Raw genomic sequence first — 16,629 nt, 5'->3', positions numbered from 1 at the left:
AGCTTAGGCAAAGAGATCGTGCCAGACCTGACTGGTACTGTATTTGTGTTGATACACATCCTCTTAGAAAAGAGGTGAAAATATTCTAACGGTTTTCTCGTGTAGAATGAGACGAGTTTAGGCTCTCTGGGTCTGTATTAGCCAGGCATGAAACTGTACAAAAAAGACGACGGCTGTGCCAAATACTTACTTCATATTACGACAGGACTGTCCCAGTTCTCCCGTGATTCGACGAGGCCGTGAGCTCGTTCAAGATGCAAGACGTCTGGTGATATAGCCCTAATATCTTAACTCTCCATGTGTACCACGGGTCCCTCAGGTCATCCCCGACTTTGTCCTGCAATTCTGTCGAACCCTTGTTGACTTCCATCATCGGCGTAGTCTGCGGGTTCGGGCATGGATCCCCGGACGATATAAAGGTGGAGAGCGAGTGCCGTCTGTTGAGATTTGGTGTGTGAGCCACACTGCACTGTCAAAGCTCGCCCTTCGTAATAAATAGTGTTGCCCGGATCAGAATGCGAGGGCGGGACGCGGGTGTATATTTCATCTCTGCCTCCAGGAGGCTTGTATGCCGTTCCTAGCCCGCCCTAAGGAGGATTGTTTGGGGTCGCTGGGGATGCAGGTGGCGCTGGTTGTGCCCGCCTCTTCGGTTTCATGAGCAAGAGGACAAACATGCCAACGACGAGAAGCAACAATAACAGAAGGATTTTGCGCTTGGTGTTGCGTCGTTGGTAATTGGTTGCAACGATGAGCTCCTTCTCTGCCGCCTTGACATCGGTGGCCATCCGTTCCACATTATAGTCTATACGATCGAGCATGGTGCCTTGGTCGATGACCATTGCCTGTAAGTCGCGGAATATGTCGGCTAACTCGATGATACCTTTGGCAATGTCATTGATTTCTTGTTCTCGTTGTGCAATGGCCGTGTCGTTCCTATGGAGTCGTTTCTGCGCTGTTTGCTGTAACGCCGACTGCCCGAGCCGTTTGTCGGCGTCAGACTCGAGCAAGGCTGGGTCGGAGTATGGGTTCTGAACTGGTATTGGGGTCGAAGATCGGCCAATTGGTGACTCGAAGCCACCCAATTGACGGAGCTTGTTGAGGTAGTTGCTTTGCTTCTTCCTGAATGTTGCGCTGACTTCCTGGACTCTAGATGCCAGGGCGACTTGGATATTCTTCGCCATGATCTCGTCTCCTTTTTGGAGGTTGCCTGTCTCCCTGGCATCCTTGACCATGCTCTCGATGCGCTTGATGGCCTTTTGGCATTCTTGAAAGCCTCTCGTAATCTCCGTTGTCAACTGTTCTATCTCTCGCTCCTCCTGTAGCTTGACCGACTCGTCATCGAACCCCGGAAGGACATGTTTCGAATGCAGCTTGTCCAACTTTGCAGCTTTGAGCGTGATGTCCTTGAGAATATCGCTGACCTCGTCTTGAACATCAATCCAGCGTGGAGGGAGGAGATCCATCTCTATGACAGCGTCGCCATCATTCTCATATGCCCCAACGGACATCAGACCCCTGGTCTCCTCCGATCCTTGGTCGGCATAGCCATTCGTCGTCGATGGCAGTCGCGGTTTCTTTGCGGGGTGGTGGGAGTATGACTGGCGATAGGAGATGTAACTGGAAGACAGTCAGAGATTTTGGCCTCGCATCAGGGATTTTATGGCCGTATATACAGATTCGTTCGATCTCTCCACATGTTGCGACCTGATGGAATTCAAGAGGATCACATGTGTCTGCGGTCTTCCCTTCGATCTTTGGTTGCTCCGACTGGCATGCTGGTCGAGTAGCCCAGCTGAATAGGGAAGGGAAAGGTACTTCAGTCGGCTGCTAGGATCTCAATGGCATGGGAGCAGTAAGCATCGTCAAAGTGGGCATTGAATATAGACTGCGCGAACACCGAACCCAGGCAGCCGATGCGAACGAGCAAAAGAACAACAACGGCGACCTGTGGAGCCGTGACGAAGGCAGGGAGACACGGAGAATCAATGATCCGAAGGTCATGGAATCCTCCCGCAATCCTTCATATTTCAGCTGGGGCCAAATTCCAGATTCCAGGCGCCAAACCCAGTGGAGTTCGAGGCTTGCCCTTTCCACGGACAACGTTACTCGTAACCTTGTCAGTTCAGTTTACGCCGCCGCTTCAGCTGCCTTGGAACAATATATCCTCCCTCTAGGAAACACACATATTTATACCACCCTTTCCACCATTGCGCACCCACCACCACAACTTCGTCCTGACTGCCACGCCCATCGTTCCGTGATCGATTTCCACCATGGTATGGCATCATCTAGCGACGCCGACTGCGGCTGCAGTGGTCAAACATTTCTCGATTGGTGCACAGACTGACGTTTGTTGGATTTAGGCGGACTCCTTGACCGAAGAACAGGTCTCTGAATTCAAGGAAGCTTTCTCTCTGTTTGTATGTCCATCTATCTTCTACATTGCCGCCTTCCATACTGACTCATCGCCCCGCAGGACAAAGATGGCGATGGTATATTGATCCCTTCCGACCCCGCCGAGATTGTCGCCAGACACGGAATCGTTGAGATCTAACAGAATCTGTGCAGGGCAAATTACTACAAAAGAGCTGGGCACCGTGATGAGATCCCTCGGCCAAAACCCTTCAGAATCCGAACTTCAGGACATGATCAACGAGGTGGACGCAGACAATAATGGCACCATTGACTTCCCAGGTATGAAGGGAGCAGTCCCATTTGGAGACGTTGACGGACTTGGCTCACGAATGTGGTAGAGTTCCTCACGATGATGGCCCGGAAGATGAAGGACACGGATTCTGAGGAGGAAATCCGAGAGGCATTCAAGGTATTCGATCGCGACAACAATGGTTTCATATCCGCTGCCGAGCTGCGTCACGTCATGACTTCCATTGGCGAAAAGCTCACGGACGACGAGGTGGATGAGATGATTCGGGAGGCTGACCAAGACGGTGATGGTCGCATTGACTGTAAGCCAATTATTTTCTACGTTCTCCCCGTTCTTTGGCGTGTATTACCCCAGAGCTGATCGGTCCGCACCACAGACAACGAATTCGTGCAACTGATGATGCAGAAATGAGCCACCTAACGACAAGAACCCGTGACGGATACAGAATAAGAGACAGCGGGGGGGCACGAACTTCTAGCAAGGGTAGGGGCCATCAACAAGGTTGTGCGAAGAGCTTCTGAATGGTGATGGCACCGCAGGATCTTCCATTTCTTGCCTGATAAAGACCAGTTCTGAACTGATTCAGGCGTCCCGGGCAAAGTGTGGCCCTTAAAGTAATTGAGCGAGGTACAATGAAACCAACTCGAGCACTCTCTTGCGGCTAAATGCGATGTCATGGACCCGACAGGGTCATCTTCCTGAGTTCACTATTGATTCCCGGGGTATCATTATGGCTCCTACGAGATATCTATTGCCGTCAAACGTCCTAGGACAGAAGCATTAGTGCGCTTTCAGCCAGTTCAGCATTTGCTGAAAGGCCGCTTCCTGAGCTCTCTGGATTACAGGCGAATCATAGTCCCCATAGACCGCAAATCCTGTGCCACGTTTAGTGAGATGCCCCCTTACTTCTGTAGGTTGTGTGTCCAGGCAAGAACTCACCATGCGGTACCTCAGGGTATGTTTTGATCTCATGCTCTATGCTGCTGGCTGCAAGATGTTTCCGACCAACTTCCAGCACTTCGTCCGGGAGTAGAGGGTCGTTCTCTGGGAGAGACTGTGAGCCATGAATCTGCGCGCCGCAAAGACGTTGGTGTGACTCACCGACACAAACTATGGTCAGAGGCGCCTTGACAGCCTTGAAGTCCTCGCGCGTCACCAACGTCGCGTGTGCCACAGCGCCCGCCTTAATAAGCGGCCCCTTCTGAACCATTCCCTGCTCCTCATCCTTTCCCCCTGACCCTTGCAGGGAAGGACTAGGATGTTCTCCGGCGAGCATAATCACATACTTTCCACCAAAGCAGTATCCCACGCTGTAGATCCCTTGTCCATGGGCGACTGCATCCGCATATTCGTCCTTGCATGTCTCGATCACCTTGACTAAAATGGGAAACACTTTCTCCGGCGTCTGGCGGGCGAGCCACATATCCACCAGGAATGATTTGGCCGTCTCAGCGGCCCCAAGCTTTATCCGCTCGAGAAGGCTGGGACTTTGTGGTGGCTCCCCGGTAGAGGTGGGAGATGTGGGCACCGTGGTCTTGTTGGAGCTGGGTGCCGGATCACCGTTGAATTGGTCGGGCATGATCACCACAAACCCTTCAGCAGCAAATATGTCTGCTTGCACCTGATTGTTTACTGAGTGCACACCAGTACCAGAGGTGAGGAGTAGGAGAAGTTTGGCCGGAGTGTTTGGATAGTCGGCGGGTTTCGAGATGTAGACATCGACGTCACCCATCTTGGACATTTCGCCGGACGGCTGACGATTGCCCGGTGCAGGGCGGTCACTTACGCAGTGTTCCCCCATGCTGAAGCCAATTTGGGCCGTCGAATCTGTAGATGAGATAGCGGAGGGTTCGACGTGGGTTTCCATGGCATCGGATTCTGGAGCCCTGGTTGCAAGTTCAGAGTCTGCCATGATGTAGCAGAGAAGTGATAGGCGAGCCTTCTTTTCTCTGAGTTTGAGTCTCGTCTACTTCAGGCCAAAATTCTATGGCTGCTGCGGCGACGACTCAGACTTTTGGTGGATGATGTTACATGAAAGGTTACCTTCAATGTCCAATATGACGGTGTCTTTCCTTGAGGACAACCGAAATAATGGCGAGTCTGACAGGCAAATGGCCCAGCATATTCTGAAGTCCCTGCTTGAAGGTGATCAAGTAGGTCTGTCTCACTGCGGTAGATACCCCATTACTTTCAAAGCTCGTGACTACATAGACCACAGTGGGCATGCGCTATCCACAAACAGAGATATAATTGAAGTATTACGACGTTGTGATTCACCAGTGCTGGAAATGGCGTGTGAAGACCGAACAAAAACACACTGTCAGACGAGAGCAATTTTTGCGCCACTCCGAGCGAGGCTCATGCGGCGGTGGCGGGGAGAACCACTTAACGCGTTAGAACGCGTCGAAAGAAGTGGGAGCCCGCAGCCATCGTCAGGCTTCTCTCGCTATTCAACTCACCAACATCTACTTCAGTCTGCCATTTGGAATCTCTGTTTCGTTGAATTCGTCTCTCAGTGCTAGCCATGAATTCCCCCGCTGCTGCGCTCGCGCGCATTGATGCAGGCTCGCTCGCAGATATTTTTGAGGATCGCCCTGGCAGGGTCGAACACCCCGTCATGCGTAAGTCGCCATCCTACGTTTAGAGGATTTTCCATGTTGCGAGATCGTGCCACTTCCACAGAAACTGACAGCAAACAGAATGTGTTCAGATCAAGCCCATTGCCACTCAACAAGGCGGCCAGGAGCGCCATCGAGTCATTTTTAGTGATACGAAGAACTACATCCAGACAATGCTGGCCGTGCACCAGAATCAGCTTGTAGAGGAGAAGATTCTCCGCAGAGGAGTCCTCGTGCAACTGATGGGATACTCCGCGAACAAGGTTAAGGCTAAACGGTAAGACAGGCTCTTTCTTTGACTTTGAATGATTCTGACCATCTGTCACAGTATCCTGATCGTGACCGACATTAAAGTGCTCGAAGAATATGGAGAGCACGAGAAACTTGGGGACCCGAAACCACTGGAGTTGAAGGTTGAAGAGGAGGAAAAGGCCTACCCAACATCCATCACGAGCAATGGATTCTATGGAAACAAGCAAGAGCAGCCGAAACAGAGCCGCCCCGTGGGCCACGTGAAACCCTCCTCGTCGGCCCACGCGAATATCTACCCCATCGAAGCGATTTCCCCCTATTCCAACAAGTGGACGATCAAGGCGCGTTGCACAAGCAAATCGGACATCAAGACGTGGCATAACCGCAATGGCGAGGGCAAACTGTTCAGTGTGAACCTCTTGGATGAGAGTGGCGAAATCCGGGCTACTGGTTTCAATGACCAATGTGACCAACTCTATGATTTGTTCCAGGAGGGCAGCGTCTACTACATTTCGAGCCCTTGCCGAGTCACTTTGGCGAAGAAACAGTTTTCAAATCTGGCAAACGACTACGAGCTTCACTTTGAAAAAGACACCACTGTTGAGAAGGCTGAGGAGCAAGACGGTGTTCCCCAGGTTCGATACAACTTCACCACAATCGCGGACTTGCAATCCGTGGAGAAAGACACCACCATCGACGTCATCGGCGTACTCAAGGACATTGGCGAGACTTCGCAGATCACGTCGAAAACCACAAGCAAGCCATACGACAAGAGGGAGCTCACTCTGGTTGACAACACTGGATATTCGGTACGCCTGACCATTTGGGGGAAGACCGCGTCCTCCTTTGACATACCGCCTGAATCGGTCGTGGCCTTCAAAGGTGTCAAAGTCTCCGATTTTGGCGGACGCAGCTTGAGTCTGCTAAGTTCCGGATCGGTGACCGCCAATCCTGACATGCCTGAAGCACACAGATTGAAGGGATGGTACGAGGACCAAGGTCGGAGTGGTAATTTCGCGACCCATGCCGGTATCCAAGGCGCCGTTGCACCTGGCAGCGGTTCTCGAGGCGATCCATTCAAGACCATCGCGCAAGTCAAAGACGAGCAACTGGGGATGTCGGACAACGCCGATTTCTTCTCCGTCAAGGCATCAATACAATACATCAAGCAGGACAATTTCTGCTATCCGGCATGTTTGTCGGAAGGATGCAACAAGAAAGTCTTTGAGATCGACCCCGGTCAGTGGCGCTGTGAACGGTGTGACAAGAGCCACCCTAAACCTGAATACCGATACATCATGTCGGTCAATATCAGTGATCATACTGGTCAACTCTGGGTCAGCTGTTTCGACGAAACAGGAAGATTGGTCATTGGCATGACTGCGGATGAGTTGATGGAGATCAGGGAGGTGGACGAGAAGAGACTCGCCGAGATATTCTCCGAGGCCAACTGCAAGACGTGGAATTGGAAGTGCAAGGCGAAGCTCGACACATTTCAAGAACAACAACGGTAAGGCGAACCACGCTGCTTTCGACCTCGAGACACTAACAAGAATACCAGGGTTCGATACCAAGTCACGTCGGCATCGCCGTTGAACTATGTGGTAGAGTCGCAGAAACTGATTGATCTGATCAAGCAATACAACATCGATTAAAGGCCAGAGGGTGCTGTTTGGTAGCATCGAGACGGCGACCCCATTATACCTGAATGATAAGCCTTTTGCCTGACTTCGGGCTAAGTGCTTGTATGCGGATGGAGGCATTGGTCCAACAAGAGGATGGAACAAAAGCCACCCGGAGCTAGGGTGAAGGATGCTTTGTCATAGGGGCATGCAGAGTACAAGTCATGTATGATAGTTGCACGACGGATGTGGACTGATGGTGGTACCGCCCTCAGTACGGAGTAATAGCGAATGTTCTTTCCGGTGGAAGTTCACTAATGCGGCAACGTCGCTTGGGCGACTTAGTAATGGCGTCATGTCATCAGCAAATCGCCCGTCGCACAATGCCACCAAGTCACATGTACGTCGCTGTTATTATTCTTCACCCTCCAACACGCTGTGGGCGGCATTGAACACTGCCTAATAGGAGGAAGAAAAGCAACCAGGTCAGCATATCCCCGTGGGCCCTTTTCCTTCTTTTGCGAGCTCCTTGAATCTTTCACCCGTATGCCGTCGGTCCCGGGGCTGCTATCATCGTCCTCTCTCTCTCCCTCCTCCATCGTGCTTGGATGAACTCGACGGCAAGTGTGGTTTGTTCGAGGATCGCATTAAAAATCCCGCGTCTCCAACGGCTAGGAGCCGGGTATTCCCCATCCACAGTCGCATCCCTTCGAGGCCAGCGCGGTTTTCCGTCCTTAAATATCCTGCAGACATCCCTCAGAGCAACGGGATTCTTCTCAGCATCATCAACACCGCAGCTAAGCAGTACCAGCGGCAACAGCAGGAACAGAACCATCACCACCGGCACCCCCCAAACTCGTGCCCGACGAACACTCACAACCGCATCACCGAGAACCATGGCCACCATGCGCGCAGTCGACATCAAGGGTGGGAAGGGCCCCATCTCCGCCCTCTTCATCAACCCGGACATCCCCAAGCCGGTGCCCAAGGGCAGCCAGGCGCTCGTGAAAGTCAAGGCCTTTGGTCTCAACCGTATGGACCTCTTCCAGCGCGAGGGGGGCTATCCCTTACCACCGCAGGCCGGCCCGATCATGGGTGTCGAATTCTCCGGCACCATCGAGTCCTTCGGTTGTGAGCCCGAGCGGGGCTTCAACGTCGGCGACGAGGTCTTTGGCCTGGCTTACGGTGGCGCCTATGCCGAGTACATCGCCGTCAGCACGCACATGCTGGTGCACAAGCCCAAGGAACTCAGCTGGGAGGAGGCCGCGGGCATCCCCGAGACGTGGATCACGGCGACCCAGGCGCTGTACTTGGTGGGTGAATTCAAGCCGGGCATGTCGGTGCTGTGGCACGCCGGGGCGTCGAGCGTGTCGATCGCGGGCATCCAGCTCTCCAAGGCGGACAACGCGTCGGCCATCTACGTGACGGCCAGCTCGCGCGAGAAGATCGACTTCTGCAAGTCGCTGGGCGCGACCGAGGGCTTCTCGTACAAGGAAGGCGACTGGGCGCAGGCGCTGCTCAAGTACACGGACGGCAAGGGCGCGGACCTGATCGTCGACTTCATCGGCGCCGGCTACTTTGACCAGAACCTCGACGCGGCGGCGCGCGACGGCCACATCGTCAATCTGGGCAACCTGGGCGGCAACGTGGTGCAGAAGCCCGTCGACGTGTCGCGCTTCCTGCGCAAGCGCCTCCGCTTCGAGGGCTCCAGCCTGCGCAGCCGCGACGAGAACTACCAGGGCCGCCTGCGCGACATGCTCGTCGAGCACGCCCTCCCGCGCTTCATCGACGGCCGCTTCAAGGTCATCATCGAAAAGGTCTTCAAGATGGAGGAGATCCAAGAGGCGCACAAGATGCTCGAGGCCAACGTGACCATGGGCAAGCTGATCTGTACCGTGTATTGACAATAAAATGCCTTTCGAGATAAAAAATGAATTCTTTTAACGCGTGCGGAGGTATGAACGAGATGGACAGACATCAAGGATGGATTGACTGTGAGAGAGAGAGAGAGAGAGAGAGAGAGAGAGAGAGAGAGAGAGAGAGAGAAGAGAAAGGGAAAGGGAAAGGGAAAGAGAAAGAGAAAGAGAAAGAAGAAAGGGAAAGACGAAAACGCACCGTTCTTGCACTTCGCGTCCACCGCCTCCAACTCGACCACGACATCGCCGTCAATCTCCTCGTCTTTCCCCTCTTCTGCTCCTTCCGCCCCTCCTCCTCCAGCAGCCGCCGTTGGTGTTGGCGAGACAACGACATGGCGGACCTTGAGCCTCAGAGGTTCGGTCAGGACACGCTCGCGCAGCACCGTCAGCGTGTTGTCCATGAAGTCCTGCTTGGACGTGTAGCGACGCGACATGGGCGAGTGGCCCGGAATGGTCCAGTCGACGTCGTCGGCGAGCAGGGCGAGCGTCTCGGGCTGGCGGCCTTGGGTGGCCAGCGGCGCGAAGAGGCGGGTTATTTGCGCCGCGGAGGGGGGTGCCATTCTTCTGGTGGTGGACGGTGAATGGCAGAGGCGGCGGTTCTGGAAGTGTATCGTTCAACAGATCAGATGGGCAACAAACAATCTCTGTGATGAAGACTGAGATAATATGATACAAGAGAATTCGCGAATTCCCGTCACCCTCGTGCCACTCAACTCAATACACACCCTCTTTTCACCAACCTCGGCCACCATGATACACCTCCAGTTTTCTCCAAGTCAGCCTGTGCTTGCGCCAATACTAATAAAAACTCCGCACTCGATTTCCCAGAGGACGGCCCCTTGTCACTCTTGCTTGCCCTGTTGGCTTGCTTTTTGTGCAATTCTGAGGTAATATGGAGGCTTGCCGGAATGGGCTTTTTGCAGCTACTGATATCCTACTAATATTACCTAGGACCCGGGGAAAAGGCCCGATCAGATGTCCCACAGGCCTTAGGTAATATATGTGTGTGGAAACGTTATCGCGGTTGTGGTACGTATGGACGTACGTGTACCTCGTACTCGGTAAGCAACTCATTCTGCTCATCATGTGGTGTCGCCCGAGACTCTAGCCAGGAAGTCTCCAATGTGTCTCTATCAGGGCGCTTGTCCCTCAAAAGGAGTAAGTGGTGTTCAGGGGGATTCCCCAGTCAAGGACAAACACAGCAGGTTTTGACAGGTGCTTTGTCCAACCGGCGGAATTCCAAGTACCGCCGAGTCCAACCCTTGGATACCTGACCAGTTGGAGACTTGGGGGCCCCAGCGAATGAATACCCGAGGGACGCCGGTGATGGTGGTCGGAGAAGGCTGTGGGTTAGAGGAACCTATGGGCTAGAACCCGCACATCGTCGATTGGCGGGTGTCTGGGTGTCGAAGGTGGTACAGCTGCGTCTCCGCTGCGGACTTTCCCAGGGATGGAAAAGACACAAACATTCACGACACGATGAACACTGACTGGAGGCGGGAGTAGGGGGAGTTATATTTCCACCGCCAAGCGCGGAAGTGGACTTCCCACTCCCCCTTCCGGCCAATCATCGCCCGCGATTTGGCGGAATATCACCACGGGCAAATAGGCGGACCAGGACGCTTCGGGCGGCGAGGCGGGTTGTCAGATCTTCTCCTGATTCCGATCGTGGCCACATAATAGAGTTCTGCTAATTCATAGGCTCATAATTAAGTAGTTCTGCAAACGCGTTTGCCAGCTCAACAAGGTCCCCCCTTTCCCTCTTTCACTAGCGCAGGTGTGTACGTGTAATAGTGCAGAATGTCTGGCTGTTGTGCGGCCCACCACCATCTTCCCTCGGGTCTCCCTTGGTCTCGCCGTCCGAAGTGGTCAGAAAATCGGACGAAAGAGGGTTGCTGCTGGGCCCATACCCCAATTCTCACTTCCACTAATTAACGCATCGGCCCTGTAAGAACTAATTAAAAGTCAACATTTCCCCTCCTAGACCACATTTCTTTGTTCCCTCCCCCCCCCGCCGCCTGCCTACCTTTTCATAAAGAGGACGCTGGACGCCGGAGAACACACCCCTCGAGATCCTCACTCATCCTTACGGTATATCCTCAGGGCGGGTCGAGCCCTCGTCTCGGACCACGTATGCCGCCGCTTCGGGCACGAGCTCCAGGATCTGTGGGCCGACGCTGTGGTTCTTGGGGTTGGAGATATGTTCCAGGAAGGCCGTCGAGAGTGTGTATTTCTTTCTGGTCCGATCCCACCCCAGACACGCTTGGTTACTGTACGGCCAATTGTGGTACTGGCCGGCCTGTAAGAGCGACGCGTACGAGTCCCAGTGGGAGAGGAGATACGTCTTAATAGGGGGTCTGCACGCCTTTGGTTAGCCCAGCCTGCGGCAGCATCGCACAACAGACGCTCACATGGCACAAATGTCCGCCCCGGCCGCATGTGGTTGGGCATATTGCTGCCTCGTGGGTCTGAGCATCACAGGCAAGTCGTCATATGTCTCCTTGCACGGATGAATGAAGTACTGGGTGTCACTAAGTATGCAAACGACGATTTCACACCAAAGGTAAACGCAGAACACACCCGCATTTGAATACCCGCCACGAACACTCCGACCAATTGCACCGTCAACGGCAAAGGATACGCCTTCGCCAGCTCGCAAGCCCAGGTCCAGGCAGTGTGGGGGTCTCCTTCCCGTCGCTCCCGCAGGAACAAATCGAGGTCTGGTGTTTTCGGCCCGATGACATCGAGGACCTTGGCTTGCCCCTGCAACGCTTTCCGGGCTCCATCGCGGAAACTCAGGATTGTCTTGGACAATATGTCATCCGACTCTACGTGGTATGGGTCGCAGCTAAAGATCGGCATGTTGATCTTGCTTAAGTCCGCGGCGGACAGACGTCTCGCCAAGCCAGTCCAGACTCGGTCTCCAGACGTGTCATCACCAGGCTCGACCACCACAGAAGGGCTCCTGGCTCTCTTGCTCGACTCGGGTGCCTTATCCAATGTGGTTCGTCCGGGTGTTTCTCCAGCATGCTGTGCGGCCTCGGGGGACTCCTTCGCAGATCTGGTGGACCTCCAAAGATCTGCCTCAGGTCTGTCAGACTGGTCTGGTTTCATCTGGGTTGGCGACGAGGACTCTCCCGTGGAGGCCTTGCTTGAAGAGAACAGCGCCAAAGGGGTCCAAGGATCCTTGGACGACGTTTTCCGCAGGAGCTCAGCAATCTCCTCGAAGGTGGCACCTTCTTTGACGGCTCGAATGGCCTCGTCGGCATCCGAATTCCTGATCAGGCCAAAGAGCTGGTTCAGGACGACCTGTTGTTCATGTAGTTTCTCGACGTGCCGGGCCGTGTTGCGGTTGCGCCTCCCGTCGCCGCCATTCTTGGAGCCCATGTCGTACGTGCACGGGCGACCAACCTGGACACAAGGCAGACACGGGCAGACTGCGTTACACTAAAGAGCAAAACACAGCAAAATTGCTATTTCAGCATTGGGACCTTCGTTTTCCCCTTCCCGCTCCCGTCCTTATGGGGCTCGAGCTACGAACGAGATCATTCGGGCTTACCTTTCTTCTCCTCTTACGACACTGGTCACAAGCGCGGCTGACATTCTTCCTGGGCTTGACGGCGGTGGTGGACGGGGTCGACGGAGAGGGTTTCTCGACATGTGCCTCGTCGTCGCTGAAGATCTGAGACGACGCCCCAGCCCTGTCTTCAGAGCTCTTTGGTTTCAGGGATCGCATGGTAGGTTTGGTCCTTGCTGGTGGAGGGGAAAGGATTCCTCCTCCTTCTCCCCTCCTTGCAAGCAGACCGCAAACCACCTTCATCTGCTAGTTTGCACCCGAGCCGTAAGCGGATTAGCGGCTATTGGAAATAATAGGCTTCCGACCCACGTATCGAAACTGTCCGGCTGCATTTTCCTACCGGTAGGTCCAGTCAGAGAGTCGGTCAGTGGCGCAAAGGTCGTGTGGTGGGCACCCAACGGGGAGCTCGGACTGGTGAAGAGGCCTTGGACATGCATCTCCAACTATGCGCCGTCGGCGGGAGGATGAACCTCCGAGCATCCGCCAGCAATCATGCCACTTTGGACCATGCTGGCACAATATGAGTTGGTTTGCCAGTGCAAGGAATGGGCAGAGCTGCTTATTTGAAGGCGCGGATAGCTAACAGTCCTTAGAGTGGACACTGTACTTTGCATTTGGAAGAGCTTGCAGTCTCAAGGTGATAGGAGCCAAGCACCCGCACGTCAGTTCAATTTTAAAACTATCGAATACCTGGGAACGCCTAACCGATCTCCAATTCGGAAGTTTCAACAGCCACGGTTCCGACCCTGTCCACGGCTGTCGGTATTTCCCAATGTGCCAGATCCAACGCCTCCGGAGGGATGCTCGAGAAACACTCGCCCGCCACAACATTCAAAAGCATATTTCAGTTTCGCAGCTTACTTCTTGTTGAAGAAGCTGCTGGCCACCGAACCCAGACCGCCCGAGGCAAAGTTCTGACTATTGCCGCCCGCATAACTGCTGCTGTCGTCGCGATGGCCGTGGTTATGCCTGTTGTGTCTACTTTGCCTGTTGTCGTGTTTCCTGTGTTTCTTTGCATAGTCCTCGGTCAGCGAACCGAGAATGGCTCCGCCGATCGCACCCAAGACACCGTGGCCTGCCTTGTGGCCACCGAAAGCACCGGCAGCGCCACCGGCGGCTGCACCGAGCAGTCCACGATCTGCCTCAGCGCCTTGTGGGTTGGTGGTGGTGGTGGTGTTGCTGTTGTTGTAGTAGGAGGTATTGGAGCCGCCTTGTTGGTAGGTGTTATCGGGATAGGAAGAGCCACGGGTGTCGGGGTAGTAGCTCTGAGAGTTATGGTATGTTTGCGGTTGATATGAGCCCGAGAAGCCTTCGCTGGGGTAAGAATTCTGGTTGTAGTATTGGTTGTTGTGGTCGTAGCCTTGAGAGAAAGCAACTTGTTGATCGTAGGGGCCGGACATTGGGGCTGATGATGTAGTAGTCTGGTACAGGTGGGAGTTAGGATTTGCTTTTGATCGTGAGGCGACTATTCGTCTAATAACCGGTGATGGAAATGATCTTGTATGGAATGATGTGGTCCAGAAAATGAAGGGACAGATGCTTTTATGTCATTCCCTTGGCTTGGTGCCTTGATCGACACGAACTGATCTACGTAGGAACTCCCAGTACGTGTTCAAAGAGGCGTACATCCCCCAACTCTCCCAGTCGATTGGGATAACACGGAGGCCTAGCGCTCCATCTCCATCTACCGTACGCACGCCTCTTCGAGAAGATTACTCAATCCGGGGCGAGATGATGACGATGATGATGGTGATGGACGAAGGCGAGGCGGATTTGGGCCAGTTTGGAAAAAGGGATGACGATGATTGGCCGTGGCGCAGTGAGGCGCAGGCGCATGGCTGTGCGCCCCGCCTCCCGTCTCGCATCTGATTGGCTCCCGGGCCGAACTCTTCCCGGCATCGAATCAACGGCATCAACGGGGGACTAAATAAGCGATGACAATCACCCCAAGAAAGAGGCACAGCTCGGAGGACGCGCCCTTTGGGTCGGTCTGTCACCATACCCATTGATTGGGCCCTTCTCCGCGCGCTCGCGGGCGAGGGAATAATACGTCGGGTCTGGAGTCCGAGGCACCAGAGGTACGAGTACGGTAGGCAACGGTAGGGAATGCCTCCCTCCCTGCAGGGTTGGTCGAGTCTGCCTGATCTCCATGGCCTTCCTCGATTTCCCCCCCCCCCTTCCCTTGCCCAGCTGGATCTGGTGGATAACACAGCCTGTGTGAGACTCTCCTCACCGTCTACGTGGGTTCGACGGGCTCTCTTTCCAGCCTTGTGAGCTTTCTAATGCCGGACAGTGATGGGAAGACGTGTTGAGCCCTTCTGAGCAGGGATTGGTAAAAGAGAATGATTAGGAGGAATCGACACGAAACCTCCCAGGTCTAGTTATCCCAAATGCACGAGCGGTATCCATTCTAGCTAGCTTTTGTTTGAGGTTTTGTCCCCCCGAGACCTCAGTACGACCTAGGCAGGCCCAGCACCCTCTCCCCGATGTAGTTCTTGATCATCTCTCGACTGACCGGTGCCAGCCGGGGGATCATGATCTCCCTCAAGTACCTCTCGACATGGTACTCCTTCGCATACCCCATCCCGCCATGGGTCAGGACGGCTCTCTCGCAAGCCCGGAACGCCGCCTCGGCAGCCAAGTATTTGGCCGCGTTGGCGTACTCTCCCGCCTCGTACCCGGCGTCATACATGCGGGCGGCCTGGTAGATCATGAGCCGGGCGGCCTCGAGCTCCATCCAGCTCTCGGCCAGGGGATGTTGGATGGCCTGGTTCTGCCCGATCGCCCGCCCAAACACGACCCGCTCCCCGGCGTACAAGGCGGCTCTCCTCAGTGCGGCAAACCCGGTCCCCAGGGCCTCCGCGGCGATCAATATCCTCTCCGCGTTCATGCCGTGCATGATCATCTTGAACCCGTTGCCTTCCTCACCGATCAGATCCTCCTGGGGCACCTTCCACCCGTCGAAGAACAGGCTGTTGGAGTCCACCGCTGCCCGGCCCATTTTGGGGATCTCTTGCACTTCGACCTGGCTCCGGTCCAGATCCGTGTAGAACAAGCTCAAGCCCTGGCTGGGCTTCTTGACCTCGTCCAGCGGCGTGGTCCTGACGAGGATGAGGATCTTCTCCGCCACCTGTGCCGTGGAGATCCAGATCTTCTGCCCGCTCAGGCGGTAGAAGTCGCCGTCCCTGACAGCCCGCGACTGTAACCTCAGCGTGTCCAGCCCGGTGTTCGGCTCGGTGACGCCGAAGCACGCCCTCTCCCGGCCCTCGATCAGCGGCACCAACATCCTCTTCTTCTGCTCCTCCGAGCCAAACTTTCTGACCGGTTCCAGCCCAAAGATGTTCATGTGCACGGCACTCGCGCCCGCGTATGCGGCCCCGGACTCGGCGATCGTCTGGACCATGACGGCCGCCTCTGCGATGCCCAGGTCGCTGCCCCCGTACTCCGACGGCATGCAGATGCCCAGCCAGCCATCCTTGGCCACCGCCTGTTGAAACTCGGTGGGGAAGCGGTGCTCGCGGTCCGCGGCGAGCCAGTACTCGTCCCCGAATCTCGCGCACACCTTGCTGATCGCTTCACGCACCGTCCGCTGAGATTCGGTGAGGTCGGGGTCGTGGAGCTGGAGGTATTCTGTCCCACGGGCAGCAGCCAGACGAGTTGTAGAGAATGCCGAAGAAGACACACGAGATGGGTGGAAGTAGGATGCGTTTTTCATGGGTGTTGCTCTGGCCCTCCTCCAAACCCCCTGGAGTAAGTCCGTTACCGCCTTTCTAGAAGCCATGCTGATAGACCGCAGCGCCGAAACATGTGATGCGTATCCAAGTTTCCCTTGCCCAAGAACTCTCTAGCTCTTTGCCTGTGAGCAAAGTGGCTCCGTCTTTGATGTCTTATTTCTTCTCCAAAAGAATGTCGACAGCCGAGAAATCACCATCCACTCAGGGCCAGCATGTAGAAGGGAAGACTGTGGCCACACCAGACT

At 54.8% G+C, this 16,629-nt stretch overlaps 9 protein-coding genes across 9 annotated transcripts; 3 read left to right on the top strand and 6 right to left on the bottom strand.

The window, feature by feature from the left end:
• Positions 1 to 587: 587 nt before the first annotated feature.
• On the bottom strand, positions 588 to 1,696 carry AYL99_06332 (hypothetical protein; the record flags this gene model as incomplete). The annotated part of the gene is made up of 2 exons (XM_018837842.1): positions 588 to 1,617; positions 1,674 to 1,696. 2 exons carry the CDS (start codon positions 1,694 to 1,696, stop codon positions 588 to 590), a joined length of 1,053 nt encoding a protein of 350 aa, XP_018692402.1.
• Positions 1,697 to 2,273: 577 nt separating this feature from the next.
• Positions 2,274 to 3,076, top strand: AYL99_06331 (calmodulin; the record flags this gene model as incomplete). Its single annotated transcript, XM_018837841.1, has 6 exons — positions 2,274 to 2,276; positions 2,364 to 2,420; positions 2,477 to 2,492; positions 2,569 to 2,694; positions 2,754 to 2,966; positions 3,042 to 3,076. The coding sequence occupies 6 exons, from the start codon at positions 2,274 to 2,276 to the stop codon at positions 3,074 to 3,076; spliced, it is 450 nt and encodes a 149-aa protein (XP_018692401.1).
• A 369-nt stretch (positions 3,077 to 3,445) lies between these two features.
• On the bottom strand, positions 3,446 to 4,577 carry AYL99_06330 (hypothetical protein; the record flags this gene model as incomplete). Its single annotated transcript, XM_018837840.1, has 3 exons — positions 3,446 to 3,540; positions 3,605 to 3,709; positions 3,767 to 4,577. 3 exons carry the CDS (start codon positions 4,575 to 4,577, stop codon positions 3,446 to 3,448), a joined length of 1,011 nt encoding a protein of 336 aa, XP_018692400.1.
• A 612-nt stretch (positions 4,578 to 5,189) lies between these two features.
• Positions 5,190 to 7,190, top strand: AYL99_06329 (hypothetical protein; the record flags this gene model as incomplete). Its single annotated transcript, XM_018837839.1, has 4 exons — positions 5,190 to 5,286; positions 5,365 to 5,560; positions 5,612 to 7,045; positions 7,097 to 7,190. 4 exons carry the CDS (start codon positions 5,190 to 5,192, stop codon positions 7,188 to 7,190), a joined length of 1,821 nt encoding a protein of 606 aa, XP_018692399.1.
• An 863-nt stretch (positions 7,191 to 8,053) lies between these two features.
• On the top strand, positions 8,054 to 9,061 carry AYL99_06328 (hypothetical protein; the record flags this gene model as incomplete). Its single annotated transcript, XM_018837838.1, has 1 exon — positions 8,054 to 9,061. The coding sequence occupies one exon, from the start codon at positions 8,054 to 8,056 to the stop codon at positions 9,059 to 9,061; it is 1,008 nt and encodes a 335-aa protein (XP_018692398.1).
• A 36-nt stretch (positions 9,062 to 9,097) lies between these two features.
• AYL99_06327 (hypothetical protein) lies at positions 9,098 to 9,633 on the bottom strand (the record flags this gene model as incomplete). Its single annotated transcript, XM_018837837.1, has 2 exons — positions 9,098 to 9,149; positions 9,269 to 9,633. The coding sequence occupies 2 exons, from the start codon at positions 9,631 to 9,633 to the stop codon at positions 9,098 to 9,100; spliced, it is 417 nt and encodes a 138-aa protein (XP_018692397.1).
• A 1,526-nt stretch (positions 9,634 to 11,159) lies between these two features.
• On the bottom strand, positions 11,160 to 12,809 carry AYL99_06326 (hypothetical protein; the record flags this gene model as incomplete). The annotated part of the gene is made up of 4 exons (XM_018837836.1): positions 11,160 to 11,430; positions 11,485 to 11,594; positions 11,654 to 12,484; positions 12,633 to 12,809. The coding sequence occupies 4 exons, from the start codon at positions 12,807 to 12,809 to the stop codon at positions 11,160 to 11,162; spliced, it is 1,389 nt and encodes a 462-aa protein (XP_018692396.1).
• Positions 12,810 to 13,507: 698 nt separating this feature from the next.
• AYL99_06325 (hypothetical protein) lies at positions 13,508 to 14,050 on the bottom strand (the record flags this gene model as incomplete). Its single annotated transcript, XM_018837835.1, has 1 exon — positions 13,508 to 14,050. One exon carries the CDS (start codon positions 14,048 to 14,050, stop codon positions 13,508 to 13,510), a length of 543 nt encoding a protein of 180 aa, XP_018692395.1.
• Positions 14,051 to 15,099: 1,049 nt separating this feature from the next.
• On the bottom strand, positions 15,100 to 16,431 carry AYL99_06324 (hypothetical protein; the record flags this gene model as incomplete). Its single annotated transcript, XM_018837834.1, has 1 exon — positions 15,100 to 16,431. The coding sequence occupies one exon, from the start codon at positions 16,429 to 16,431 to the stop codon at positions 15,100 to 15,102; it is 1,332 nt and encodes a 443-aa protein (XP_018692394.1).
• Between the last annotated feature and the right edge of the window lie 198 nt (positions 16,432 to 16,629).

The sequence above is a fragment of the Fonsecaea erecta genome, assembly GCF_001651985.1.
Source record: "Fonsecaea erecta strain CBS 125763 chromosome Unknown Scaff5, whole genome shotgun sequence".
In the NCBI taxonomy this organism is placed as follows: Eukaryota; Fungi; Ascomycota; class Eurotiomycetes; order Chaetothyriales; family Herpotrichiellaceae; genus Fonsecaea; species Fonsecaea erecta.
Note: the sequence above shows the minus strand (reverse complement) of the source record. Positions and strands in the feature narration are given on the sequence as shown.